At 46.6% G+C, this 27,980-nt stretch overlaps 1 protein-coding gene across 1 annotated transcript in view; it reads right to left on the bottom strand.

Annotated features, from left to right (window-relative positions):
- Positions 1-27,980, bottom strand: part of INPP5D (inositol polyphosphate-5-phosphatase D) — a 114,593-nt gene that overhangs the window by 31,491 nt on the left and 55,122 nt on the right. Inside the window, exons 6-12 of the mRNA XM_072961859.1 lie at positions 20,097-20,184; positions 16,805-16,885; positions 16,584-16,655; positions 15,505-15,628; positions 4,732-4,838; positions 2,688-2,790; positions 144-340 (exon numbers count right to left, since the gene is read on the bottom strand). Of these exons, the coding sequence (XP_072817960.1) occupies positions 144-340; positions 2,688-2,790; positions 4,732-4,838; positions 15,505-15,628; positions 16,584-16,655; positions 16,805-16,885; positions 20,097-20,184 (772 nt within the window). The remainder of the gene's footprint in view (positions 1-143; positions 341-2,687; positions 2,791-4,731; positions 4,839-15,504; positions 15,629-16,583; positions 16,656-16,804; positions 16,886-20,096; positions 20,185-27,980) is intronic.

The following is a 27,980-nucleotide window of genomic DNA, read 5'->3' as shown; positions in this document are numbered from 1 at the left end:
GTGAGGGCCACTGAGCACATCCAGGTATCTTTGGAAGTTGAGGGCCAACAGGCTGACCCCGCCCTTGCCTCTGAGATGCTCCTGACTGGCTCTGCCAAGCCCACTGCTCCGGAGTCCCACCCAGGGCCGCGGCCACTGCTCACTGTTTTGAAAGTCATGCTGGTGATTTCTTGCAGGGAGTGTCTGAGTATCTCCAGCCACTCCTTCTCTCCCAGGGGGTCCTCCTGGGTGCCGATCACGTAGATGTCGTGGGGAATGTAGTCAGCAGAGTCATCCCGCGTCTTTCCCTGCCCCTTGGAGAGAAACCAGGACGTGATCTTCTTGGGAGGGGGGGCGTTACCTTCAACAGCAAAACCCAACACCAAGTGAGTCAAAGGTACATCAAGAGAATTCAAAACACAGGTGGGGAAAGCATGGGGGGTGGGGAGGAGGGTCATCTAGTCACTGAAAACCATTCAGGCCACCCAACAAAATACCTCAGATAGAGAACTAGGCACTATCATCTCCCAGGGTGTCAGGAGGGTCAGAACTCAGTTAAGTTTTTTGTAAAGATAGAGCTAAGTTTCTGAGACTAGAAACACCCAAAGATTCCGCACGGCAACTTGAGCTAGTTGACAAGATGTCAAACATGGTCCTGGTCTGTGGGGCAACTGTAGTAACAGACACAGGCCTCAAGAAACCTATGTTCCGTTGGTGGCGAGACAACCCGGTAGGCTGACAGGGTTAGGAGGGAGGCTTCTAACCATGGTTAGGAGACAATAATGACTTCCACGACAAGAGAGCGCTCAGCCAAAAACTGAGAGATGCACAGGGGTTAGCCAGAGAAACAGAAGAGCGTGGAGAGCCCCACTCCACTGCCATTTCAAAAAATGAGCTGAGGGGGTGGGTATAGCTCAGTGGTAGAGTGTGTGCTTGGCATGCACGAGGTCCTGGGTTCAATTCCCAGGACTTCCATTAAATAAATAAACCTAATTACTTCCTCCTCTCACCAAAAAAAATACACCTAAAAATTGAAAAATAAAAAATAAAATAGTTGGACAAAAAAAGGGGGGAGGGTATAGCTCAGTGGTAGAGTGCATGTCCTGGGTTCAAGCCCCAGTACCTCCGTTAAAAATAAATTAAAAAAAAAAAGAGCTGAAACAGCTCAACAAAGAAATGATGATGAAAGATTTATTTCTCCTCAAGTGTCCTTGAAAACAATAAGCTTTCCCAAAGCAATAACCTCTTGGCTCACAAATGCCAAGAAGCCAAGACCTAGAGCGACTTGACCTTGGCCATCTCTGCTCCCACTACAGCTCACAGTGAGAGCACAAGCCCTGGGGGCTGGTGGCCTCCTCCTGGGGAGACCCTCCCACACCGCCCTGGTGTGACAGGGCCCCAGTCAGCATCTTCCATGCTGTCTCTGTGTGAAGGACACCCCCTGTGGTTGTGCACCTGGACTGCTTGAACCATGCCCGCCCAATTTAAGAGTTTCAGGCTCACAGAGGAAAAAACAGAAAGGGACCCGGTGGCCACGTGCATGAACCCCCAAGAGTGGGAGCCAGTGAAATAGGATGGCCAGTAAGAAACACTGAGGAGGAGAGAAGAGGACACAGAAACCGGGCCACAGTTCTATTTCAGTGCTGCTGTGGCTCCTGGAACATCTGGGCATGAAGGCCTAGGGAGAGCTGGGCTGCTGGAATCAGGGTCGGGAGCTCCCCTGACTCCCCTCCCAGAAGCCCAGCCCGTCCTGCACTCAGTGACAAGCCAGGAGTCCCAAGCTGTGTTTTCATTTCTGGATCATACTGTCGCATCCACCAAGGGGCGACACCTGCTGTGTTGGGAGGCCAGTGGTCCTGACTCTGATCCAGACAAAAGTCGGGGAGACCGATGCCTGGTTAAATTCAAATTTCAGATAAACAAAGGGTAATTTTTAGAATAAGCATGTCCCATGCAATATCTGTTGATCTAAAATTCAAGTTAACTGGAAATCTTGCATCTCCTTAATTTTTAAAAATTTCTAGCTAAATACTTAGACCAAATATTTAGTATAAATCATATTCAGTATAAAATTATATATTAGCATCTAAGTATATACTACATATATTTAATATAATATCTATTTGGTGTCTATTTGCACTTAATTCTAGCTGAATTGTTACACTAAATAATTATTTAGTACATTTATATTCAGCCCATAATATTTATATATTTAGCATATGATATATATTAGTATATAAATATACAGTATATATATTTAGCATCATATATATTCCATTTGTGTATATTTATTTCTAGCTAAATACCTATACTGAGAAATTATTTGTTGTTTCTATGAAATTCAAACTTAACTGGGCATCATCTCTGCCTCTCTCAGTAAATCTGGCACCCTTGCTCAGGGAGGGAGTTCCTCCTTCCGGGCCTGAGACCCCCTCGGCGAGCTGCCCAAGGTCGGCAGGCGCCCAGAGCCTCTGTATATTCAGAGTCTGCCTAAAACGTCCTAGTGTAGACGAGGAAAGAAACCCATGTCAGCTGCACTTGGGTATGAGCCTCCTGGAGCTCGCCACTCTTACCCCTTGTCTCAGGACGGGTACCCACGTCTCAGGACTGGGGGTAGGGTGGGGAGACAGGTGATGATGCCTGAGGCAGCAAAGCAGAACCCACGGGGGTGGGGGGAGGCAGGAAGGTGGGGAGGCTCGTGGACCCACCCATGTTCCAGGTGCCGATGAAGATGGTGATCATGTCGGGCTCCGGCTGCTCCGAGTGCTTGTTCTTCATCTGCTGGAGAAGCTGGCAGAAGCCTTCTCTCTTCTAGGAATCAAGGGCAGACAAGACTCAGAAAGGCCTCTGCCTCCCTGCACAGGACACTTTCAAAGGACTGGTCAGCTTCAAGAAAACTGAGTGGAGCACAGATCAGTGTGGACTTCCAGGAGAGCCATTTGGAAATAAGCATCTAGGGTCTTAAAAGATGGCTTCCGTCTGACCTGGCCCTTCCTCTGTGAGGACAGACACTAAGGGAAAAATCAGGGACCATACGAAGACCCAACCACACGGCAGGGACTGCAGCATGTGTTTTAACACAGAAAATATTAGAAACCTTCGTGTTCAAGCTTAGGAGATGAATTAATAACTGTATTACACATCATCCATATGCTGCCAGAATACTATAGGTTTTAAAAATTTCATCAGCAAGGATAGGTGGTCAAAATATACTATTTGGGATGAAAAGCCAGTTGACAAAACAGTATGATTAGCACCCTTGCTTTTGTATTAAAAAAAAAAACACAAACAAAAACAATCCTGGAAGACGGAGTCCAAGTTCACTAGTGGTACATGGGTGTTTCTGTTTTAAACTCTTTGCTTATTAGTATTTGTTACTTTCCCACCAATGAGAATAGATTACTTGTGTAGTGAGAGAACATTTAAATTAAAGAGACTAATTAAAAAGAAAAGAATACATGAAGGCTGTCATAGTCTTCTTAATAGTTGCCCTGGGTACACAGAGGGGCACAAGGCAGACATGGCCCTCTCGTAGCTTATGGTCACATAGGGCAGGCTGACCAAACAGGCATGCCCCCAAATTTTAGGTTGTACCATATGAAATTACCAATGTTTGACTGTCTCTGACCTACAAAGATGGCAATTTCATATGATTCAAGCTAATTTAATTGCAAATCTAAGCCCCTTGAAGAAACCACGAAGATGTCATGACGGCCACCTTCATGGAAACCTGCCTTTAGTTAAGGATGGCTCAAAATTCAGTGCCTGATGACTGCTTGTGTCTCGATCCTTGCGAGCCTGCAGCGACAGGCAGAAGTGGGTGTTGGATCCATGCTTATGTCCCAAGAATGATGTCCAGTCAGGGGTTCTTTGTCTCTGCCCACCCAGCCTGTCTGACCTCCACTTCCTTGTTTCTCCTAGTTCCTTTTCTGTCACTCCTCCCAGCCCTTCCCACCCTCTCAGCCAGTTCTGGGAGCCCTCGGACCTCCCACTGGCCTCCCATCAGCCCACCCCTGCCACACAGGGCAGGTAGAAAGAGACAGGTCCCAGCACTTGGTGGGGACTGTCCCTGTGAGCCTGCACTGGGATCCCTCGTCCCTTGGCCTCAGTGCTGATGCAGTCAGCCAACACCCGACGTGTGGGCACTCTTTGCAGCCTGCCTCACCCCAGCCATATGCTGCAGGATAAATCGCAGGGCAGTGATGGTGGGTTTCAGCCCCTGGTCAGCGTGTATGAGGTGAGGGATCAGGTCCCAGAGATGCTTGTCTCTACAGAAGCCACCATAATGCCCAGATTCTGAGTTTTTCCATCAGCCCACACCACCTCTAACTCCAACACCAGACCTGGCAGGGAATCTTGCTTCTGCAGAGTAGGGCAAAGTGTAGAAATGGAGGGGGTGCTGGTTGGGACTCAGATTTAAATCTGGGGTGCCCCTGAGGGCTTCTGAGTGCATCTTAGGGAAGCTGAAAGCCTCCCAGTGGGGCTCAGGGCTGGGGAACACGTGGATAATAAAGGAGGCAGCTCTCAGGCGCAGGTGTGGTGGCAGAGGAACGAGACGGAGCCATGACTGCTCAAATCCCAGCTGGCCTGGAATGCGCCCCCTCACCTTCCCGGGCATAGCTCTCCCAGGTGGAAACCAGGGATGAGAACTGAGTGAGCTGCTGGTACCAACTTCCAGGCACACAGCAAGCCTCGGAAAACATGCGTCCCTCACTCCCCCTTGGCCCGTCTCAGGGGTTTGTCATCACTTACTTTGGAGTCAGCAAAAACATATTCCTTCCGCAGGGTCTTCTCCTTCTCTGTTTCCACCAAAATCACCAACTTGTTCAGAAACTTCTGAGACTTGATGAGCTGCAGGACTTAAGAGGAATAGAAGAAGTTCAGTTTTCTCATTCATCCTTCAATACATCCAGAGTCTGCACTATAAGCTGGCACCTGACCATCAACAATGCTGACTTCCCCGTCTCCAGGCTGAGCACCAAATTTGCGCCCGGTCTCCCAGATCCTTGCTCCTGGCTGCTTTTCTGAGGAAGAGCTCATGCTGGCGTGAGTGGGACCTGGAACGGGAAGAGGTGGCCTGGCCCGAGCAGGAGAGCGTGACTGTCTGTCTTTCCATCTCCCTCCCTGTCTCCCTCCTTCCTTCTCTCTCTCCTCCTTCTCCTCCTTCCTACCTTCTTTCTTTCCTTTCCTTTTCTCTCTTCCTTCTTTTGTTTTGTTTTTAATTTATATCTAAATGAAAATTTAAACATTTTTACTTCTAACAACAATTGAAAGACTCAAATTGTTCTACAAGATTTTTACAAACAATAGTACTCTTCAGTCCCACCTCCCTCCAAGGTCCTGCTCCCTAGAGGCAACCACTTTCAATTCTCTTAATGGATCCTTTTGGAATTCTATCTCAGGTCTCTAAATAACAGGCTACTCTTGCTAACTTCCTGGTGTTGCAGTTTTAGGTATTTCCTATTATGCAATGAATTCCCACTATGGAAGATGAAGGTTTAGCTCTCTTTCACATGTACAACCTGTACCCACCTCACTGCTCCCCTCTCCCCCCGCCAAGGTATCATTTCAGTCCTGCCATCATCCTTCCAATAATTATATCATCATTTTGGCCAGGTAGGCATTCAGGGTTTATTATGACTCTGGAAATGCTCTTGACAGACAAGCCCTGGTTGCTTTCTTTTTCCTGCATGACTTTGTTTTTCCTGGAGTGAATAGTTGTCATGTTTTTTCTCTGGTCCTAACCCTCTCAGTTTGTAACTTTCTTTTCAATGTGATCAAGCGCTTCCATCAGGTTTAGCATCCTGGGGGAGCCTCTCCCAGAGCCACTGGGCTTCTCTTCTCCAGACTGGTGACTTCCAGGCCTGATGCAGACCCATTACTCTAGGTCCCTCCCTCTCCATCACCTGGGAAGCCATTCACCTCTGTCTGTCTCATATTGGATCCTGTTTCTTGGACTCCATGCTTCCTCTTCCTTGATTTATGCCTTCATTTTGGTAGAACAACATCCCTAGTAGCCTTCCAAGAAAGAGGGAATGGGTGATACATTCTTGGAGGCTTTGCATGTCTGAAAATTCTACCTCGCACTTCACTGACACAACTCTAAGTTAGGAATAATTTTCCTCAGGACCCTGGAGACCTTGCTCCATCTCAGCACAGCTGTTGAGAAACACAATGTCATTCTGATCTGCCTGCACGCAGAAAAGTTCCCACGGCAGGCCTGGCTACTATCCTTGGAAAGGCTGCTTGCAAGGTGGCCCTGGGTTGGCATCTGGGAACCTGGATTTGGGGAGGGTTCCCAGCATCCCCTGAGCTAAGAGCAGCTCACTGTGCCTGCACTGTTTGTACAGTGTGGTTCATGCTGAATACTTGCTTTCCTCCTGGGAGTCTGGAATTTGGGAGTGTGCCAGGCAGAAAGTGCCTTCATGACCAGCCCCCAGGAAAATCCCTAGAGTTGTCCCTGACAAGCGCCCCTGGTAGATACATTTCACAGGTGTCATCACAACACAGCAGGGAGGAATGAAGCCCAGCCGGTGTGACTCCACAGGGAGAGGACTCCTGGAAGCTCGCGCCTGGTCTCCCCTGGACTTCACCCCGGCCGCCTCTTCCCTGTGCTGGCTGTGCTGTTCTCTTCACTGCAATACATCACAGCTGTACGACTCTGTGCCGAGTCCTGAGGGTTTCCCTGGAGAATCACTGAACCTGGAGGTGGTCTTGGGGAACCCTGGCACAGCCTGTGATCCATCTTTGGCTTTGAAGTTCTCAGGATCTTTTCTTGGAATCCAGTGTTGAGACTTTCCAGGGCTGTGTGTGCTGGACACTTGGTGGGCTATTTTCAACCTGGAAACCGGTGTTTTTCCGTCCTGAGAATTTTTCTTGAATTGTTTCTTTAATGAGTTTTCTGTTACCCTGTTTTCTCTTACTGACACTTACTATGCTGGTATTGGACCTCCTGGACGGGTCTTCTTTTTTTTAATAAAGTCTTAAAAAAAAAAGTCTTTTTTACTTTATTACTGTTTGTTTGTTTTGGGAGGTAATTACGTTTATTTATTTATTTTTAATGGAGGTACTGGGGAGTGAGCTATGTATGCATTCTACCACTGAGCTATACCCTCCCCCCCAGAATGGTCTTCTCATTTGAAAAAATCTCTTCTTTCCTATTTCTCTTCACTTCATCCTTTTGTTCTACCTTCTGGGAGCTTTCCTCAACTTTATCTTTGCACCCTTCCTTTGAGTTTTTATTTTAAAAAATTTCTGCTATAATAGGTTTTTCTTTTTTCTTGCCTTCCTCCTGCTTCTGCCCCTTTCCTCCTTTTTCTTCATTTTTATTTTGTTCTCTGAATGTTCCTTTAATAGCATTCTGTCCTTGTTTCATGGTCCAGTTTCTTTTAACCATCATAATTTGTTTCCTCCAAGTTTTTTTGTCTTTTTGCCTATTTTTGCCTTAAGCCTCACTGTCTCCAATTCTTGGCTTCCCTCCAATGCCCGGTGACCCTCGGCTGTGGGTCCCAACGGTGACAGTGGGGGACTGTCCAGCAAGGCTTCTCCACTGGGTGGTCTCTTGCGCTGATTCCTGGGGAATCTCTTAATGGCAGTGTCTTTAGATTTTTGTTCCAAGGCTCATCACGTGGTCCAGAGAAGACTCTTCCAACCTAACCTCCTGCCTACATGGTGTGGGCCTGGCTGGCTGGGCCGGGATGAAAGCCGGGGTCTCAGCATTCAGAAGTGACTCTTAGTGCTCTGTTTCAGTATGTTCCTCTGCCCTCACCAAGTGTTTCCCAGTTCTTTACCTTAGACAGAGAATAAGCCTCAGGTCTTCTGTCTAACATGTTCAAGGAAGCAACTGGCTGTGTGGAATGGACACGGATCTGTTGGGTCTAACTCTCTCAAGAAGATTTTCATCCAATCCTACTGCTTAAAACCCCAGCTTTACCCCCGCCCCAGGGCCCCTGATGCTGCCGGCTCCTGTGCCCTCTGTGGTTCCGCGGTGTGAGTCAGGTGTCTCAGCTTTTCCGATGACATACTCAAAATTTAGCTTCTTTGGTTCTTCAAGTTGGTTACGGTCATCCATCTGCTTCCCAGAATTCAGAACTTTGCTGCCGTCATTCTCTCTCCTGTTCTCTTTGTCCCTGTGAGCTCTGCCTTTACGAAGGGAACTGACAATAGTGTGTGTGTCCAAACATCATCTTTTTTTTTTTAGTTGAAGTACAGCAAATTACAATGTATCAGTCTCCAGTGTAGAGCACAATGTCCCAGTCATGCATATACACACATATATTCATTTTCATATTTTTTCCATTAAAAGTTATTATAAGATATTGAACATAGTTCCCTGTGCTATACAAAAGAAACTTTTAACAAATCTATTTTTATATTTAATGATTAACATTTGTAAATCTCAAACTCCCAAATTTATCCCTTCTTACTCTGTTTCCCTGGTAACCATAAGATTGTTTACTAAGTCTGAGAGTCTGTTTCTGTTTCATAGATGAGTTCATAGTGTCCTTTTCTCTTTCTTAGATTTCACATATGAGTGATATCATATAGTATTTCTCTTTCTCTTTCTGGCTTACTTCACTTAGAATGACAATCTCTAGGTTGATCCATGTTGCTGCAAATGGTATTCTTTTTTTCTTTTTTGTGGCAGAGTCATATTCCATTGTATAAATATACCACAACTTCTTTATCACAGTCATCTGTTGATGGACATTTAGGTTGTTTCCATGTCTTGGCTACTGTATACAGTGATGCTATGAACATTGGGGTGCATGTATCTTTTCACATTAGAGTTCCCTCTAGATATACGCCCAGAAGGGGGATTGCTGGATCATACGGTAAGTCTATTTTTAGTTTTTTGAGGAATCTCCACACTGTTTTCCATAATGGCTACACCAAACTGCATTCCCACCAGCAGTGTAGGAGGGTTTCCTTTTCTCCACACCCTCTCCAGCATTTATCGTTTGTGAACTTTTGAATGATGGCCATTCTGACTGGTATGAGGTGATACCTCATTGTAGTTTTGATTTGCATTTCTCTGATAATTAGCCAAACACCATCTTAAGCTAGAAGTCTCCCTCCAGGGAACCCATAGAGGTCCCGTGCTCTCAGAAGTCCCATTAGCCTTGTCAGCAGCAGTCCATGTCCCCCAGCGTGACTCCTATCAGTCCACCTGGCATGCCCCAACTTTTCCAAATCTGCTGCTCCTAGGCTAGGCCTCCTTCCTTCTGAATTTCTGGTTTTCCTTCCCATCCGTTTGCAGGGCTATGTGGCTGCCCCCAGGATGGGGCATCTTGCCTGTGCAGGATTAGTATTTTTAACAGTATTACTGGTATTACCTGTGTCAGTAAGTGGCCCACTTGCCCCTACATCTAGTTAAATAAAAGTAGAATCTTCTTGGCTCCACTCCCCCTTCCCTGTCTACAGCTCATCCATCAGCACGTATGAGAAAGTTCTACCTCTAGACCATTTGCCATCTGTCCCTCTTTCCCCAACTCAAGCCGCCACTACCTCTTGTCTGGCTACTGTCATGGTCCCCTAATTGGTCTCCCTGTCTCTGCCTGCTCCCTGCCATAATTTATCCTCAGCACAGCAGCCAGAGTCCATTTTAAAGGGGGAATCACACTATTCCCCTGGTTAAAACCTCCTAAAAGTGCCTCATTGTACTTAGAACATACCCTGGCTCATCAAACCACTGAGACTGATGCCCAATCTCTGTGCCATCTCTGCGCCATCTCTGCTCTAGCCACCCTGCCTCCTCACACGCCAAGCTTGCTCTCCCGACCCCGGAAGCTCTGCCCAAGAGCCTCTTTCCCTGGGTTTCTCATGGCCAGCGCCTTCTTGACACTCAGGCGTCAGCTCAATGTCCTCCCTTGTTGTCACATCCTATTTAAATTCCCAGCCTAGAGCTCACCACTCCCCGACGCTTTCCTGACTTAAGTGTTTGTGCGCTGGCTTATGCTTCTCCCTGACCCTGGCTTGGATGTAACCTCCCAGAGGGCTGAGACCCCACTTGGCTAGTTTACCTTCGCATCCCCATCCTGAACAGCTGCTCAGTGAGTGAATACATTATGATTTCCTCTAACAGCAACTGGGTTTTCTGATGTATTGGAGACTTTGATGCCAAAGCTACTAATGAGCATGGTGACCAGAAACAGGGCAAAGAAGCTCCAAAACCTGTAGCCAAAGATTTCCTCCAAGTGGGCAGCACTTTACAGTAACGATGATTGCAAACTGACTGTGTGCCAGGACAGCTAAGGACGTGCCTCGTCCCACCGGCCCCTCCTATAACCCTGAAGGAATCCCTGTTTTATGGATGCGGACGTGGAGGCTTCAAGTAGTTCAGTAACTTGCTCAAGGTCACACACACCATTATTAAGCCGTGGACGAAGGACATGAATCTAGTACATGAAGGCAGTTTACCCAGAGCCCCTCCCTGGGGAAGCACAATGCCTCTGAGTGCCAGACATAAAGAAGCCCCCTAAACATGTAGCCATGTGAACTGTGTTATGCCACTGGTCTCAAATGCATTTGTTCTCTCACTCATTCTCTCACTCAGGAGGTATTTAATGATCACTTGCTCTGTGCCAAGCACTGTCTTAGACCCTGGAAATTTAGCAGTGAACAAAGACCCACCCCCTGGCCTCTGTGGAGCCCACATTAATGGTGGAGGTGGAGGGGGATGGTCAGGGATTTACAAGCAACATCACAAGTGCTCAGTTCACTGGCATCCCTGCATGTGCACCTGCTAAGTTCCAGGTCCTGTGCGAGGTAAAGACCCCATCCACTTTGGAGGAGGGGACTTGTGAACACATAATTGTGCTCTGATGTAACAGGTGCCACAACAGAGGATGGACCAGGCCCCATTGGCCTCGAGGGGGGAAGGAGCCAGGTGGGAGAGGTGCCAGGTAAGCGAGGTCCCAGATGGTCTGGCTGGCAGACTCTGGGCATCTATGCTCTTCTTTTAAAAGCTCACAAACCCATGCTATAATAGTTCATTCTAGACTCCAACTGGGCTTTTTTTCCAGGCTACTCACCTCTAGCTTGGCTCTTTCACCCAAACAGGATCTGACTGCAACTCCCACTGTCTATAATCCCACAAAGCTGTCTACTCACCCCTGTAGGTGGTAAACCTGTCTGTGCTCTTTAACCCCCAGGAGAAAACCTCTGGCTTTCAAGGCCCTGCCCACATCTGGGACTCCCTGCCCCGCTGCTCCTCCCTCCAAGGCAGCAACAGGTGACATGTTATTTCCCTAACAACCTGTTCCACTCCTTGTACATGCTACTCTCTCAGTCCAAGTGCCCTCACCTACTACGTGCTTGAACTCCTATTCATCCTTCAAAGCCCAGACAGAGCCACCTCTGTGGTGTGAAGCTTCCCTGCACCACCCCACAGCAGAGCTAATCAATCCTCCTCCAGGGATAACTTTCCACCTGCCACATTCTAATGCATGCCCACATGTCAGCCTTCCCTCCTGAACTGCAGGTCCTTTGACGGAAGGCTCTAACTCAGGCCTGGCCCACGGAAAATGCTCAAAAGAAAAATGTCCATTGAATTAAACTGACAAGAGTTCACAGTGCTTCTCAGAATCTGACAGGCATTTCTTTCAGTCCAGAAACCTCAAGTTTTTTAGAGCAATCAGGCACTCTTTGACAATCTGTTTATTCATCTTGGGTTTCCGTTTCCTCTAGTCAAACTTGGGTCCTCCCGTTTCAGTTGTAAGTCATTTTCTGTGATAGTTAAGAGGAAAGTATGGGTCTAAGCTGATCACTTTCAACAGCCCTCCCCTGCTCACATCCTCTCTCTCCCTCTCTCCTGCCCAACTTGGCAGTAGACAGAGTGGCCCTGCCTGACACTGTGATCTTAACTCTGTGAATATGACAGCTTGTCACACTCCAGTGTCTAGGGACTTTGTCTCCTGACTGTTCCTCCTCACTGCTCAATTCTGCCTTCCTTAAAGGGCTGCCTTGGAGAGATCATCATAACGATGATGATGGTGGTGAAGCAGCCGATTTTACTGAGCACCTACTAGACTCTAGGCATTATATACTTTGACATTTTCCCATTTAAGACTTACAGTAGCCCTACAGAATGCTACTCTACCCATTTGACAGAAACGTAAACTGAGAACCGAAAGAAGGCACTAGACCAAGGTCACAAGTGGCTGAGCTGGGACTCAACACTGGGCCTCTAACACCTCCTTGTGCTATCTACACTCTTCTCCTTGCTGTACCCCACCTCTTGCACTGGGATGGTCCCAACTTCCATCCCACCTCCTGCCCCAAGAGCATCCCTTGGACCTTGGTGCCACTGCCCAGGTGGGCCTCGGGAGCAGGAGGTTGCAGGGCAGGGCAAGCCCATGTGGGACAGACCCTCTCTTTCCTTGGCCTCTGCCGGACACTTTGCCAGGGGGTCATTGCTGCTCCTGGGCACAAGGAAGATACTCTCACATGCTCTAGCTCACCTACTCATGATAAGTCTGCAAGACATCTTATTATTATTATTCCCATTTCATAGATGAGAAAACGGAGGCACAGAGAGGTTAAGTAACTAGGCCAGGGTGATACAGCTAGCAAGCGGCAAGGCTCTGGATTGGAACCTGGGCAGTCTAGCCCAGAGCCCATGTTTGCTCTTATCCTCTGTCCCACTATTTCCAGCACAGTGTCCGGTGTCAAGTTGATGCTGAACATATGATCTCCTTCCTGAGCCTCTGGAGGTCCAAAGCTAGGGACCTCTAGGGGCAATGGCATTATTTGCACAGCTTGGCTGTCAGGCCAAATGTCTGCCATCTGGATGGACAGCTCAAACCAGGGTTCCTGACGGGGCAAAGCTATGGCTCGTGTGGTGTATCCCAGAGGCCTGTGGGACATGCCACAACCTCTTCCCTTTGCCACCTCTGCTGGTGCGTGCTTCAGAGCTGGTGGTGCTGAGCCAGGACAGTCCCCGAAGGCCACCCTAGCCCATGGGCGAAACGGCAGTGGGCGGCATGGAAGCACAGGCCACGCTCCCCATGGGTACCTGCCCAGGAGGCTAGTGCAGTAGGATTTTCTCATCTTTCCAATTCCAGCCGTTAGCCGTGGTCTCAGACTAGCATCTGCCTCCAGAACATTCCATCCCACAAGTCAGGCTTCTAACAGAACCAGACCAAAGTCCTCTGCTTCCAGACAGCAGGAAAAAGGTTTCATGTGGTGACCCCATGCACACAATTTCTGTGTATGTGTAACTACAACACAAGTTTCATGAACAAATATTTAAACATTACCTTTACTCTCTGCAAAACCACTTTGGTGTTTTCTATTTTATCCTTTTTTGTTCTTTTCTCTCCCCATACTACTTTATTAAGAACAAAAGATGCTGATCTTGCTTGGGATTTCCAGATAAAACCCAGGATACCTGTGATTCCTTTTCAGAAAAAGGAATAATTTTTTTTACTATGTGTTTGTTCCAAGTATTGCATGGGACACACTTATACTAAAAAATTATTCATTGTTTATCAGAAATTCACGTTTCACCAGGCATCCTGCATTTCCATTTGTTAACTCTAGCATCCCTAGTTATGTGCTACTAAGCAGATTTTGAGACTTTCGAGAGTGAAAAATAGTGTTTACAGACCAGAGGGACTTTGTCTTCAGGGGTCTATAAACCTGAAACGGAACACAAACTGTTGAAGGGGGAATTTATTTGAGGCGGGGAGGTCCACAGCACTTCTCAAGTGTCTCGGGGAACCTATCGACCACATACACAAAGAACCACAGCATCACAGCTGTTGATATCCATCAGCCAGAACTGGGGCTGCTGGGGAAATTGGTGGGCTTTCCTTAGGTCTCCTCTGCTCTGCTGGCGACCACCAACCCTGTGTGGCCCCCACACAGGGGCTCTGGCATCACCCCTGCCTCCTGCGTTCCTCCTGCCCGGCCACCCTCACCTGAGCTCTTTGCCTGCCAGCCCCTGCAAGGACCCAATGCCGTGGGTTAACCGGGCCTGGCGCGCAAACGTCCTCTTAGCATTGTCTCACACCTTCATCCACTCGGTCCAGGCTGCAAGTTCTGGATTCCAGGACAGCCAAGCAAACTCCTCTGCTGTCCTCCTATCCAGAGGACACCCCATCCAAGCTGGGTTCTACTAACTTGCATGCCTCCCTGCTTCTCCTCCAGCTCCCTGCCGGCATGCGCCTTCCCCCTTCCGCCCAGATTACAGCAGCGCTGAGCAGTGTGCCTGTGTCTGCCCACCACGCTGCCCGGGGGCGCGGGGATGCGGCGGCTTTGCCTCTGACCAGCTGAGTTACTGCGGGCAAGTAAACACGCAGACCCTCTCAGGCACAGTGCTTTTCGCTATAAATCTGCTTCCCTCAAAGTGTTGTTGTGACGATAAAATGAGATCAAGTGAGGAAATGCGGCTCAGAAAAGACCACATTACGACACACAGGTCCCTCTCATTGTACACAAGGAGAAACCGAGGCTTGGAGCTGTCCCGTCCGCGGCAGGCAGGGGTCCGAGTCCAGGCCGGGCCACATCTGTGCATTTCCATCACTCTGCTCGGTTGCCACCTAAAGTCCAGCTGCCCTTCATGGGTCCCTCCCCCGGGAGCCTCTCTGCAGCCCTTCTCTTTCCGACCTTGGCCACACTGCCCGCTTGTCACTCGCCATTCTCCCCATCGATGCTACCAACTCCAGACTCTGCCTCCCCAAGCTGCTTCCCACCCCCAGTTATCCTCCACCCACCACCTGTGCTTTCCTTCCGAGCTGAACTCATCCTGCTGACATATGTATTGGCCACTCAATGCAAGGGAATGTAAATTCCATGTGGGCAGAGTCCTTGACTGCCTTGCTCTCTGGATCTCCAGTGCCTGGCCCCCTGCAGCTTCTCCAGAAGCATTTGGTCTGTGAACACTTTCCATTTTACTGATGAGTTATTTTGATGAGGAAAATGCAAAGCCTCAGTTGCCCAGAGTGGGTCCTATGTGCTAGGTTTTCTTAGGAAGCCTTGTATGTGGATTAATTCACTTGATCCTTATCATCCTCATCTTACGAATGAGGAAATGGAGGCCCAGGGAGGTGAAGTGATGTGTCCAAGGTCACACAGCTACTAAGTGGCAGAGCTGGGATGTGAATTTAAACAGAGTCCATGAGCTCAGCACCATGCTAAACTGTCTCTCTGTCCACGCTGCCCTAGAGATGCCACCTGATTCGGTCACCTGAACCAGGCACTGTGATGACCACATGCAACAGCCTGGCTCTTAGCAGAGAAGAGCTCATATACACGCGGAACCACCACCCAGAGCTGAGTGTAAACTCGTTTCCCCAGGATCAGAAGAAGCAGGTGGAGCATACGAGCAGGCTCATGATGGAGGGGGCATGAGATGGGGGTTTAGCGGAGGGGAGGGGTCCCACAGGCAGGGTGAGGGCTGGTGGGCATCCCAGCACACGGGTGGAAAGCGCCTGGCAGGACTTTTTCCCTGGCAGCCTGCCGCTGCCCGGCCACAGTAAGGGCATCAGCAGAGAGAACTTCCCAGACATCAGGAGGCCTTACTTTTCTTGTGGCTGTAGAACTTGTCCTCAGAACCATCCTTGGACTTCTTAATTATCAGCTTCCCGGACTCAACATCGACTTTGAGCTGCAGTTTCTGAGCAATCCCCAGAGATTCTGACTTCACCTATGAAAAGGAGGAAGAGGAGCGGGCAGAGGGGGAGGAGGGCAAGGAGGAGGGGAAGAGGGGGTGTCAGTCATCCCTTCCCTTCCCGGCCTTCACAGTGCCAGCCCATCAGGCCCTTGCCAGTGTAGCTGGGCAGCCCGTGGCCATGTGTCCAGCCCTGGTGCCCTGTGGGGGGCCGCCAGGCTTCTACGTCCAAGGGGGAGTCTGCACAGGCAGCGCCTGAGAGTCGCTAAAATGTGGAAGGAGCCCGGCTTGCCCGTTGTGTGCACATCGGCTGTTCCACCAGCAGGTCTGGTGGAGGAAACAGATGAACTACTGGAAAACGGCTCATTCCCTGCTTAATTTGACAACACTCATTAATCTGACGTGTCATCTACTTCCAGAAAGGATTTTAAGTGATAGATTTAAGCCCCTGGACCTTGTTACAACTGATAAATGAACATTTATTGATGATAATTAGGAAAAAGACAACTATCTAGGCACGCTCAGAAGATGGAACTACGTCCTGGCATGGCGTTGTCACCTGGCTAGCAGGCACCTGGGGGCGGGTACCCTGTCCTGCGCTGGAACGTGGGACAGTGCTGGGCTAGCTGCTGCAGAGTCTCTGGGGACCCTGAGAAAAACAAACTTCTGGGCCTGGAGATGCTAACTCAGTCACTTTCTGGGAAATCACAGGAATCACTTTTCCCCCTAATTGCCCCTCAAGGCACTATTTTGCAGCCACTCTGGGGGCCCCCTGTTTGACGACACTTACTGCCCCCGTTTGGAGAAGAATGCATTTTGGCATCCTGGGCCAAGGAGAAGCTCCTGCCTTGGGAGCCTCCCCATGAAGGAGGTTCCACACATTCATCCGGGCACCCACTCTAACGTTTAATCATCTTCCCAGGGAGTAGGTCCTGCTGAGCCAAAAGCCCGCCAGCTCCCAGGTGTGGAGCACGAGTCCACAGCCACTTACCTCGAAGGTGACTGGTGGGATGAGGGACCGCCGGTGGGAGGACTCAGGACCCTCATGCAGCAAGGCCTTGACCTGTGGGTATAAACGCAGGGGCCCTTCAGGCTGGGAGGTGTCAGGAAGGCAGCAGCAGTTGGGACAGAGTCAAGGGGACACCTGGGCATTCTCTGAGCCAAGAGGGGACCCAAGAGAAGCCAAGGGAAGCTGCAGGATCCCCCAAATACCTTATCTTCAATAGAGGACAGCAGACTTGTCAGCTGGCTGAGCTTGGCCACCACGTTGACTGGACTGGCCTCAGCAGGCCCCTGGGACGTGAGGAAGAGCAAATAAAGACGGAGGGCTGAGTGCGGCTGCTGAGAGGCGTCAGGCCAAGCGCTCCCCATGCTTTCTCTTGGTTCATCCCCCCAAAAGCCCTGTAAGTGCGATATCAGGCCCCTTTGCCCACAAGGAAATCAGAGGTATCTACAATCACGTCAAAATTACGATGACCAAAAAATAAATCTTCATTTCTTCTTCCCTTTAATCTGCTTCTTTCCTAGTGCTTCTCACCTCAGCCACTCAGTTGCTTAAACAAAACTCTAGGACTGTCTTTGCTTACAAGATTTCCACCTTCTACGTCTATGCACCAGCTCGTGCCCGACTTCCAAAACACAACCTGTCTCCTGCTTGAAATACCTAGTTGCTTCCCGCCACTGGGAGAAAATTATCCAAACTTGCTGAGGCTCTGTATGATCTACCTTCACCCGCAGCCCTTCTCATCCTCACTTCCGATCTGTCCATGGCCCTGAGCAGCACTTTCTGAGGAATCCCTAGAAGCAAGGACATCATCTGGGAAGGCCACTTCCTTGTCACTCAGGTCTCAGAGCCACTGAGAGGTCTTCTCCAACCACATGAGCCAAAGTCATCTCTATTAGATCACCCTGCTCTGCTTCGTATCGGTCATCATGATTCTTTATTGGTTTGTTGTGTGTTTCCCCCACTAGAATGTATTGATTCTTCTAATCCTTCTTTTGCAGAGGGGGAAATTGAGTCAGAATGGTGAGTCACTTGCCCAAGGTCACAAAGCTAGTCCAGACTTGAGATTTGGATGTAGATCTAGCCCAGCGGTTCTCAGCTGGTGGGATTTTGCCCTCCGGGGACATTTGACAATGTCTGGAGACATTTGGGGCTGTAACAACTAGAGGATGCTAAAGGCATTCTAGTGGGTAGAGCCCAGGATGCGTTAACATCCTACAACACACAGAACGGTCTCAGCCCCGAGCGTCACTAGTGTCGAGGTTGAGGGCATAGTTCACAACTTAGCCTGAACGTGGGCAAATTGGTCTGAGGGTCACCTGTGGGTTTACAAAAGCTGACCGGGTTATCTCATTTAGCTTTTCAGTTGACCTTCAGAGGATGTGGGCTCCAAGGTTAACAACTCACCCTTTCTCACACAGGGCAGACCCAGGTCTCTCCCCAAACCTCAGGCCAGCAGTCATTCTAATAGTGTTGCATTTTGTACCTCCCAGCAGTTTTCAAACAAATTCCATGCAGGGGTCCAGGGGTCCCCATCTTGCCTCGTCTACCTAAGGGGAGGGGCCTAAGGCTGGTGAGAGGCTGCCCCAGCCAGATGGCTCACCCAAGCAGTTTCACTCACTCCTTCCCATAATCCTGCAGTGGCAGATATGACTATGTCCATTTCACAGATGAGGAAACTAAGGGCGGGGTGGGAGGTGAGTCAGATGTTGAATTTGGATGTTTTTGCTCCAGAGGCCAGAGTTCTTTCCTCTACCTCAGGCAGTTTTGGAACTTCTCCTCCCATTTGTGAATTTCTGACGCCAACAAGATATTCTCAGATTTTTTTTTACAAGTCAGCATCTTAGAAGAGAGGTTGGCATCTAGAACCCTTTCTCTACATCCCTGGCGAATGCCATTCTGTCACTGCTCTGTCTTGCTACCAAATGCAAACGCTTTGGCCTCAGCACACAGGGCACCACTTTGGGGTGTGACTGCTGGCAGCCTACCTCTCTGGAAGCTTCTTCCTCTTCTAATCTACTTCAGAGATTTGGGTGTGTGATCTTGTATTCAAACTATTTAAATGTTAGCATCTGGCAGGGCCCCTGTTTTGTCTAGATTTGCTTTTACTTTCCCGGAAATTAACTCATCATTCACTTCGAGGAAAGCAAAATCACCTTTTATTTTTTCTGAAGAATTTTTAAGTTGTACAAACAGAACACAAACATATTTTCTCAATTAAGACACAAACCATCTGGGCAAACTTGAAATCTCCCCTGCCCAGCCCCCTTCTGCCCAATTCCATCGCCTCCTCATGGTGACTGGAGTAGCCCTTTGGGTACAGACACTCCTGGTCCGATTTCCATGTGTAGACTCACATCCTAGTTTATCCGTTGTTCTGCCATTTGCTTTTTTTATCCAGCAGTATGCCTTGGAGACCTTTCTACATCAGTGTATCCACTTCAGAACAGAATTCTGCATCATACTTTAACCCTCTCGCTGTGATTTCCAACGTTTTTCCTTTTTAGAGACAAAGCTACACTAAACATCTTTGTTAACATCTCGGTGCAACCGTGTAGACCCTAAGGCAGCTGTCTACGGTAGATCGACTTGCTTAAAGGATGCTGAGCATTTAACATTTTCATGCAAATGGCTAAACTGTCTTTTAGAAAACCCATTCCACTCCCAACATTGAGCTGTGAACCCATATGAGCCCCTGATCCACACACCCTGGTCAAGCCTTGGCTTCCCCAGGCAAAATTTCCCCATGCCGTAGGCAGGATGGGAGCTCCCTGTTCCGCAGGTCATTTGCCAGTTACCAATGACGTGAGATTGTACATGTTTTCAAGTGTATTCTGGCCATCCCCAGTCCCTCTTCAGTCAAATAGCCTTTAAAAATCCTCTCCCCATTAAAAAAAATCTGGTTGTTTTTATTTAATTATTTGTGGAAGGGTTTACTTTTAAACATAATCCTTTGTCCCTTAAATTTCTTTCAAGTGCTTCCTCCAGAGATACTGCCTCTGCTGTTTTTAACTTTGCCGATGACACTTTGTTACACAGACCTTTGCTCAGTGGATAACTTGGCCTTGGCCCCCTGCCAAGGTGTTAGCAGGTGTGTATGTGAGGGGTGGGCCACCTTCACCTGCTCTTTCTGGGGCAAGGGGCAGATCAAGCATTTAGACAGCTCATGTTTTTTTAGTTTCTGATAAGAAATGATGGGGAAAGTTCTTCCTTGCCTCCTTATTCAGCACTAACAAGGAGTTTTACTGGCAGTTGCATAATTTGAAATCTTTAATCCTCAAATCAAAATCAGGAGGGAGCTGGGGGATATGCCTCTGGGTGGGGGGCAGGGTCCTGAGGATCCCTCCCCCACCCCAATGCATACTCTGGTTTCCTCCAAACTCAGTGCTCCTTTCTGAGCCCTCAGGACCTTGGCTACCTCTTCTCCCCCCACCCCCCGCCACCACCCCTCAACCCTGACATGTTTTATCAGACTCATTTTTTCAACCCCAAAGTCTTTACCTGAGGCCGTGGACGGAGGCCAGGCGACAGCTGCTGGTCAAACAGCTTCTGCAGAGACTCCAGGGAAGGGAAGATCCGGGTGATTTCCCTGGGGGCAGGGCGAAGGCCAAGGATTAGTAAGGTCCCAGTAAGGCTCCAGCTAGAGACGCAGCGTGGTCACGCCCACTCAGGCAAAGACAGGGGTTCTTCCCAGGAGGACAAGTCCAGGCAAAGATCCAGGGCGGCCAAAGCTGGCCCGTCACCTGCCCGACGCCCTGGCCTGCCTGTCCCCGACCCAGACCAAGCTGGAGCCGTGACGCGTAGACCTGATTTACTTCTGTTTAGCCACACTCAACTACGCAGCCTGCAGAAAATTTAAATCTAGAATCACAAAACTACTTTGAAATAATTTAGTAATCCACAGTTCCCAGCCTTAAGTGTTTATAAGAATCGTACCTACACCGAGTGTGAATAATACAAGTCTGGGCCCCGACTGGATCTGGTCTGGAATCTGCATTTTAAATTCGTGCCCCAGGGGCCTCCTGTGCTCACAGCCTGTGCTTTCTGGTTCCAACCCCCGTCCTGGCAGCAGAGATGGACGCCCAGACAGATCTGTCCTTGCCTAATCCGCTGATAATTCCAATACCGGGGTTTTACCGATTTTTTATTCCTTCTCATCTTTTTCTATTTTCCAATGTTTTAGGAACGGCGGGCAATTTTGAGTTCTATTTTTCATTTATTATTTCATCAAAAACTGTTCATGTTTTGACACATATAACAGTCTTGGTGATTTCAAAATATTCTGTTGAGGAAATGGGCCCAAATCAATTGCTAGATAATTGGGTGAGTTTGAGATCTTGGCGATTATTAAGTGAAGGCTGCTCTGAACAGCTTTGTTCATAAAGCTCCTCTTTACTTATTCTCAATGACAATTTTAGGCTAACCAGAGACTGTGGCTCTGGATCAACATCACTAAGCCTCTGAGTGATGGTACCCATTACGGGGCCATGGGCACTGCTCCAGCCTGCTCCTCCTGGGAGCTGTCTGAATTCTTTCTACTCTTCTCTCTTTTAGTGGGCGTAACAGTGCATTTCAACAGTGCTGAATTGACTTACATATCTTTAATTTCTAAAGTCTTTAAGTATTTTTCGACCTGTTGTATTTCTCTTCCTATAAATTGTTCATGTCTTTGTTGGTTTTCTGCAGGGAATTTTGTTGGTATTTTTACACATGGGTATAAACTCTTTACTTACTGCTTTGTGTTTTATTTAATCCAGGTGTTGTAAGCCCCCCCTACCCCCATTCTGTTATTTTCATCCGCGGTGGGCTAGATTTCATTATAAAGTGCTTTATAGTTTTTTATTGCTGTGTTTTTCATCTTTTCCTTGGTAATTTTTTTGCTTATCTTAGTTCAAAAATTATCATCAGTATTTACTAGTGAGCAATTACTTGCTCCTCTTAAATTGGTTTCTCACTCTTTTAAAAGTTATGTTATATACAAGGATTCTTGGGGTTGTTGTTATATATTTTTAATTCCTTATCTCATCTGGAATTTTTTTTTAATATTGTGGAAATAAGTTCATCTTTTTCCATATTGCTATTTAGTTTCACTGAACTGCACTTGCTGTGTTTTTCTCAGTTCTTTTGGGCTAGTTCATTGCACGAACCCATCCTAAATGTGATAGGATTTATTTCCAGAATCCATATCATTCATTCAATGAAAATTCTGGAGCATCCCACATGTACTAGGCAATGCCATGTTCGCAGACTGACAGTATCTCACTGTTGCAAGGACGGTGTTTTAGCCTACTGGCTTTGACTGGCCATCCTTGGGACTCCTTTGGGAGTCAAGGAGGGTGGGGGGATGTAACTGACTAGGGAGAGGGAGGTATGTGCTGGGCAGACAGGGTGCTTGCTTTCTATCCTGCCTCTGCCAGAGCTGCTCTGTTCACTGTGCACATAGTGGTATTCTGTTTCCACTGTCATTTCATCAAAGAATTCCAGCCCCCAAAACCAAAAACAATTCTAAAACACTAATTCAGTACAAGCTTTAACATCAAATAGGTCCCCTTCATTGTTCTCCTTTTTCAAAATGTTACCCGAAAAACACAAGTACACATACACAAACTGAATCTTTAGAGTTTTCTAAGAATAATGCCGTTACCCTCTGTAGTTCAAACCTTTGTAAAATTTTGAGTAACCTGGTTCCCAAATGTGTCTGGAGGTGCTGGTTAGGGTCACAGTGACTGATGATGCATAGGGACTTGAGCTGGAAGACTTAAGAACGGTCCTTATAATACAGATCTGCCTGGGGAAGTTACCATCAGCAGGGGCCCTGGGAAGCTTGTCTCCGTGTCAGGTCACCAGCTCGAGGAGAGACAGGGAGTAGAGACAGAGAAGGCTGCAGTCCTCAGGCAGGTCAAGGAGCCTTCCCAGAAGGAGAGCTGCCTCCCACCTTGGCCTCAGAGAGAGGGTTAATCTCCCCAGCTTCCCCACACACTTTCTGGCTAGCACATCCAATCTGGAGATCCCAGCCCAGACCTCCAGACTCAGAAGGAACATTCTGATGTTCTGTTGTTTTCTTAATTTTTGCTTCTCTGATTCTTTGCTTCTTTTTCTCTTTTTGCTTTAGCGAAAATTTCTCACACAGTATTAAATAATCAGGTGATAGTGAGCATCTCTTTTTCATTTGTTAAAAGATTTAATGGAATGATTTCAATGTTTCCCTGTCAAGGATAATTGGTTTTACTTTGACACATACTGCATTATTAAGGAGGTAGAATAATTTTTAAAAATTAGAAATGGCTTTTAAATTTTATCAGGTCTGTTAAGACATCTATGCAAATGATTGCTTCATCTCTTAGTCTACTGCTCAATTATAGTGTTTTCTTTATGTTCATTCACCTTCGGGGTAATTTCTTAGACAAAAAACTACATTTTTCATATCACTAAATTATATTTGCTAGAATAATACTGAAATATTATACATTCATATTAATAAATGAAGCTGGATATAGTTTATTTCAGGCTATTATCTTGATCGGGGTTTTGGATTTAAGTCTTACTTTTCTTGAATATTGAAGATTTTTGTCATTCAAGAATAATTGATAAATTATAGTTATCATTCCTTGAAAGTTCAAAGGAGGGCATGCATGGTAATTTTCACATTTCATATTTCATATAAAATATTTGTTTCAATTAATTATAATTTGAAAATTTGCAGCCATGTAATGTACACTGTCTTCTTTATTTATTTGCGAATCTTTAGTGCAGATTATTAAATCTCCTACATTTCTGATTTTGAAAATGTTCTTAATTGACTTTTCTTCTAATTTATTTCTGTTTTTAACTATCTTCCCCCTGCTCTTCTCCTTTGCAGCCATTGTTATTGCTCAGTCTCTTAACAGAGGTTCCTTAAAGGAAATGCTGTTTTGTTCACTGCTGCATCTCCAGCCCGTGGAACAGTGCCTGGCTTGCAGCTGGCACACATTCAATCTTCATTCATGAATACTGAACAGACAAATGTTTCCAGTACTTTGCCTGACCCAGGAAATATCAAGGCAATCAGGATATAACCCATGATGCCTTCAGGAGACTGAGAAACTGGCATAAATTTGTATGCTTGACTCCTTATTCCACCCACCACCCTTTTCATAACAGAACTTTTAAAGCTATGGCTTTTCCTCCAAATAGTGCTTTGGCTGCATCACTTAGAGCTCTGATACACAGTGGTTTGATTACTCCTAGTTCCCAAACCTATCCCACATAGGCTAATATTGCATCAGTTCCTTCCTTAGTTCAGCTATGATTTAGGAGAGATGGTCTAAACATGTCTAGATGGTTGAGTGGCTGTGGCTAGTTTTATTATTTATTTCTACTTTCATCATATTGTGCTATGGGGGTACAGAACAAACACTTTTGCTTTGGGTGTACTCACATCCAACTGCTTGGTTAGCTGCTAGGGTCTTATTTTTAGGACCACCAGCCCTCTAAAACTTCTGGGGGAAAAAAACTCTTGTAAACTTTTTGAAGTAAAGAAATGTGATGAGTACATTTTCACAAATTTTTAAAACCTGCAAGACTCCCTAGTCCCTCGAATGACATCTAGATTGGGTTACTTCCAGGTCAGTAGTCTTCTCCTTGGAGATACTGCTTGGGAATTTTCATATCATCAAGGAGAATGAATAATATCAATATTGTAATTTTTAAAAGGAATGGTGCTGTTCCTAATTATTTGCTTCCTGAATTTATCTTCCCTTGCAGTTTAGAAGATTATAAGGAGGGGTGTAGAAGCTCCTATCTGGTTGTTCTGTCATTGGATCTTTACGAGGTTTCTCAATACCTGGATTTAGCTCCTTCATAAGCTGGAAACATTTTTCTTCTTTTACACATTTAGTCATTAATTATCCATTTTTCCACTGCTTCTTGGACAGCCCATGCTACCAGGTATAAGTTGAATCTCTATGCCCTTTTCAAAGACTATCACTTTTTAAATCACACATTCTTTGCATATGCTCATTTAGTCCTCCCGTGTCTTCTGTATGTATGTATTTCTCTGACACTCTGCTCTGTTTCGTGATTTGATTTTCAAATTTGATTTGGAAACTATGGACTTATAGCCTCCAAGGAAGCAGTTATAATGGTGAAGTATTTTTGTTTTGGTTGGTTTGCTTCTTTATTAAAATCCGTGCCCTGTCCTCACTTAATAGATAAAATGCCCTCTCTCACACTCGACATTTTATTCTAAAATTCTACTTGCAATTCTTCTCATTGCTCCATTTCAGGGGTTATCAGATTGGAGACTTTATTCTTTATTCTCTTTCCCTGGAAAAGTTACCGTCTGGTTCTAGGTAATCTAATTTAGGATTCTACATCTTCCTTAAGCCTTTGTGCTGCTGAAGCTCTTTCTTTCAGATGCAGGTACTGACACTTAGATGACATTTTTGCAGAGGAGTACAATCTTGCACTGTTTCTCACTCCTCAGGTCTGAGTCAACAAACCTGGCCTCCTTTGGCACCATCCTCAGCCCCTGATCCAGCTCTTCCTCCTCCACCACCCCTTGAAATGTTTAGCCTCCATCCCCTCCATCTGCACTACCCCCTGCAGTGACCTTACCCTACTTGTCTCCCAGTGTCAAGTGCCAGCTGCATGCAGATGACTCCCAGATGTGTACCCCCAGCCCAAAGGTCTCCTGGGCTCTAACCTCTAGCACTAACTCCTTGGTTGGTAGCTCAGCTCACAGGATGCTTAATAAGGCCTCAAGTCAATGGTAGTTCAGAGAAACTACCCCCCCATTCCCCCCTCTCCTCCTTGACTGTCCCCAACTAAGTTATTGGCATCACCCGCACTCAGTGGCTCGCACCAAAAACCTAGTCACCCTCTGCCAGCTCTACCATCCACACACACCCCGGTCACACCAGCCTTCAGCACCCACATGCTCCCAAGCCTTGGGTCATTTAACTAATATCTATCAGCTGTTACTGGGTGCAGGGGCCGTCTAAACACAGGACTCAGCAGGATGCAAAACAGACACAAATCCCTGCCTCCTCTCACTTCCCTTCTCATGGGCCACCATCACGGTACACACAGCAGCTCCGGAGTGTCTCCTGCTTTGGGTCTGCCTCCACAGCCCTAACTCACATTATGGCACAGTCCCGACACTCTCCCCAGGGCCTGGAAGGCCTCACGTGATGTGGCTCCTGCTAGCATTGCCAGATAAAACACAGGGCACCCAGTTAAATTTGAATTTCAGACAAACAATGGATCATCTACTAGGGTAAGTATATCCCAATATTGTGGTATATACTTATACTGAAAAAAACATTTACGGTTCATTTGAAGTTCAGACTTAAAGGAGCATCCTGTGTTATTTGCTAAATATGGCCACTCGACACCTGACTCTTCCCAACTTCCGTTCCTGACACTATCCTTCACTCTTTATGCTCCAGCCACTTTCCTTCTGTTCCTTGAGGCTGACCTCATTCCTGCCTCAGGACACTTGTACCTGACATCCCTTTGCCAGGCAACTGGATGGCTAGCTCCTTCTTGTCACTGAGGTCCCAGCTCTGTCACCACCTCAGAGAGGCATCCTTGACCCCAAAGGACAGTAGCACCCTCCACCCAGTGTCTCTCCATCACATTTTTCTATTGTATTTTGTCATGATATTGATTAAAATTATCTTGTTTATTTACAGACCTAATTGACTGCTCTATTTCTCACTAGGATGTCAGCTCCAACAAGGTCTGAAAGAGCAGAGACCTTGTGTGTTGTGTTCATTGCTGCATCCCAGCACCCAGAACAGAGCCCAGGGGAGACTCTTCATCCATATTTGTTAAGTGAGTGAATGAATGAATGAATGCATTGAAGAGCTGTTCCAAGCAAAGCAGTTGAAAACTACAAGTGCATAGTTAGTTTCATTAAACGCTATCTGCAGGGTTGCAGGGGGACAGGAAACATAATTTTGTTACTAAGATTTTCTAAGAGTCCATCCCTGAGCTAACCAAGTCTCCAAACCTGACTATCACTTTGCCTACGAAGCGAAGACAAACAAGCGTGTGGGGAGTTTACACCATCACAGTGTCTCTACTTCTAACTGGAAGTTAACTGTTCAGTAAATAAAGGTGTGGGAAACTAGCCATGTTGAGGAAGCTGCTGTCACCATAAGAATGAGGTTACCTAGATCCCAGGAAAGTCCAGGAAGCAATGCTGTGTTGGGGAAATGTGCTGAGTGACTGGGTGACGCTTGTGGAGACACTTAAAGGTATATTTTCTCCTGGTCAAGGAAGCAGCAAAGAGGAGAGTCTTCACTGGAGCAGAAATAAAAGCTTGTTACCAGTCATCATGAAATTCTGTTTCTTAGAGAGAGTGCGTGTGTGTGTTCCCTAGTGGTAAATGATTTGTAACAACAGTGTCACATGGAAAAATCTCTCTCCCTGGGAGTCTATAAAAGTGATGGCTCTGGGTACAATTAGCTGAAATTACATTAGTTGAAAGCCAACTCACTGAAATTAAGCCTGACCGGCCAATGTGATGAGCACTCAATCTGTCAAAGAAATTATTTGTTAAATTTACCAAATGTATAGATTGTGCTTTTAAGAGCCTTTAAAAGGAAAGTTCAATATGACTACTGATGGTGAAAGATTCTTTTTTGCATATTAACTAAGCTAAGATAGATACAGCACCAGAGAAGCTGACAAAAAGAATTTAGACACTGCTGTATATGTAATAAAACACACAACAGTATAGGCTGATAAAGCCTCACCCACATGAAATGCTCTTTTCCCAGCCAAAATGTTGACCTTTCATTTGCAATGGGATTGTTTTGGATCCTTGGATTTCTTTCAGATGTTTTGAATGTTATTTTCTATTTTTTCAAGCCTTTAAAATACTCTTTTGCCAATTCTTTAGACAGCTATCAGCCTTAATTTTGCCCTTATAACACTTAAAGTGTAATTAGACTTGAAATTAATTTTAATGGTTATGAAATTAAAACCCATAATCAAAAACTCTAAAAGATATTAGAATTTTTACCAATTGGTAAAAATGAATTTGATATCAGAAAATTAAAGTTTTAGTGAATTGCCTCACTTCAAAAAACTACCATCACTGGCGATCTTGGGCCATCAACACCCACACAGATAATAAGCTGATTTTAATTTATTTCCTCTCGGTGCCCTTAGGGGCTTGTTGAATGTGCTGACTGCTGCACAGAGGATGAATAGTAGCAAAATCCTTAAACATTAGACCCTGAGCTGGTGTGAAAGGGCTGCAGTGCATTCTGCCTACCCTTTCCCGTAGCAACTGGCCTCAAATTAACTTTAGTTTAAAAGAAAAAACCAAAAAAACACAACCACCAAGTTCAAACACCAAGAAAACAAAACCTCAGACAACCACAACGATTTCTA

The sequence above is a fragment of the Vicugna pacos genome, chromosome 5, assembly GCF_048564905.1.
Source record: "Vicugna pacos chromosome 5, VicPac4, whole genome shotgun sequence".
NCBI lineage: Eukaryota > Metazoa > Chordata > Mammalia > Artiodactyla > Camelidae > Vicugna > Vicugna pacos.
This window is presented reverse-complemented; position numbering and strand designations above follow the sequence as displayed.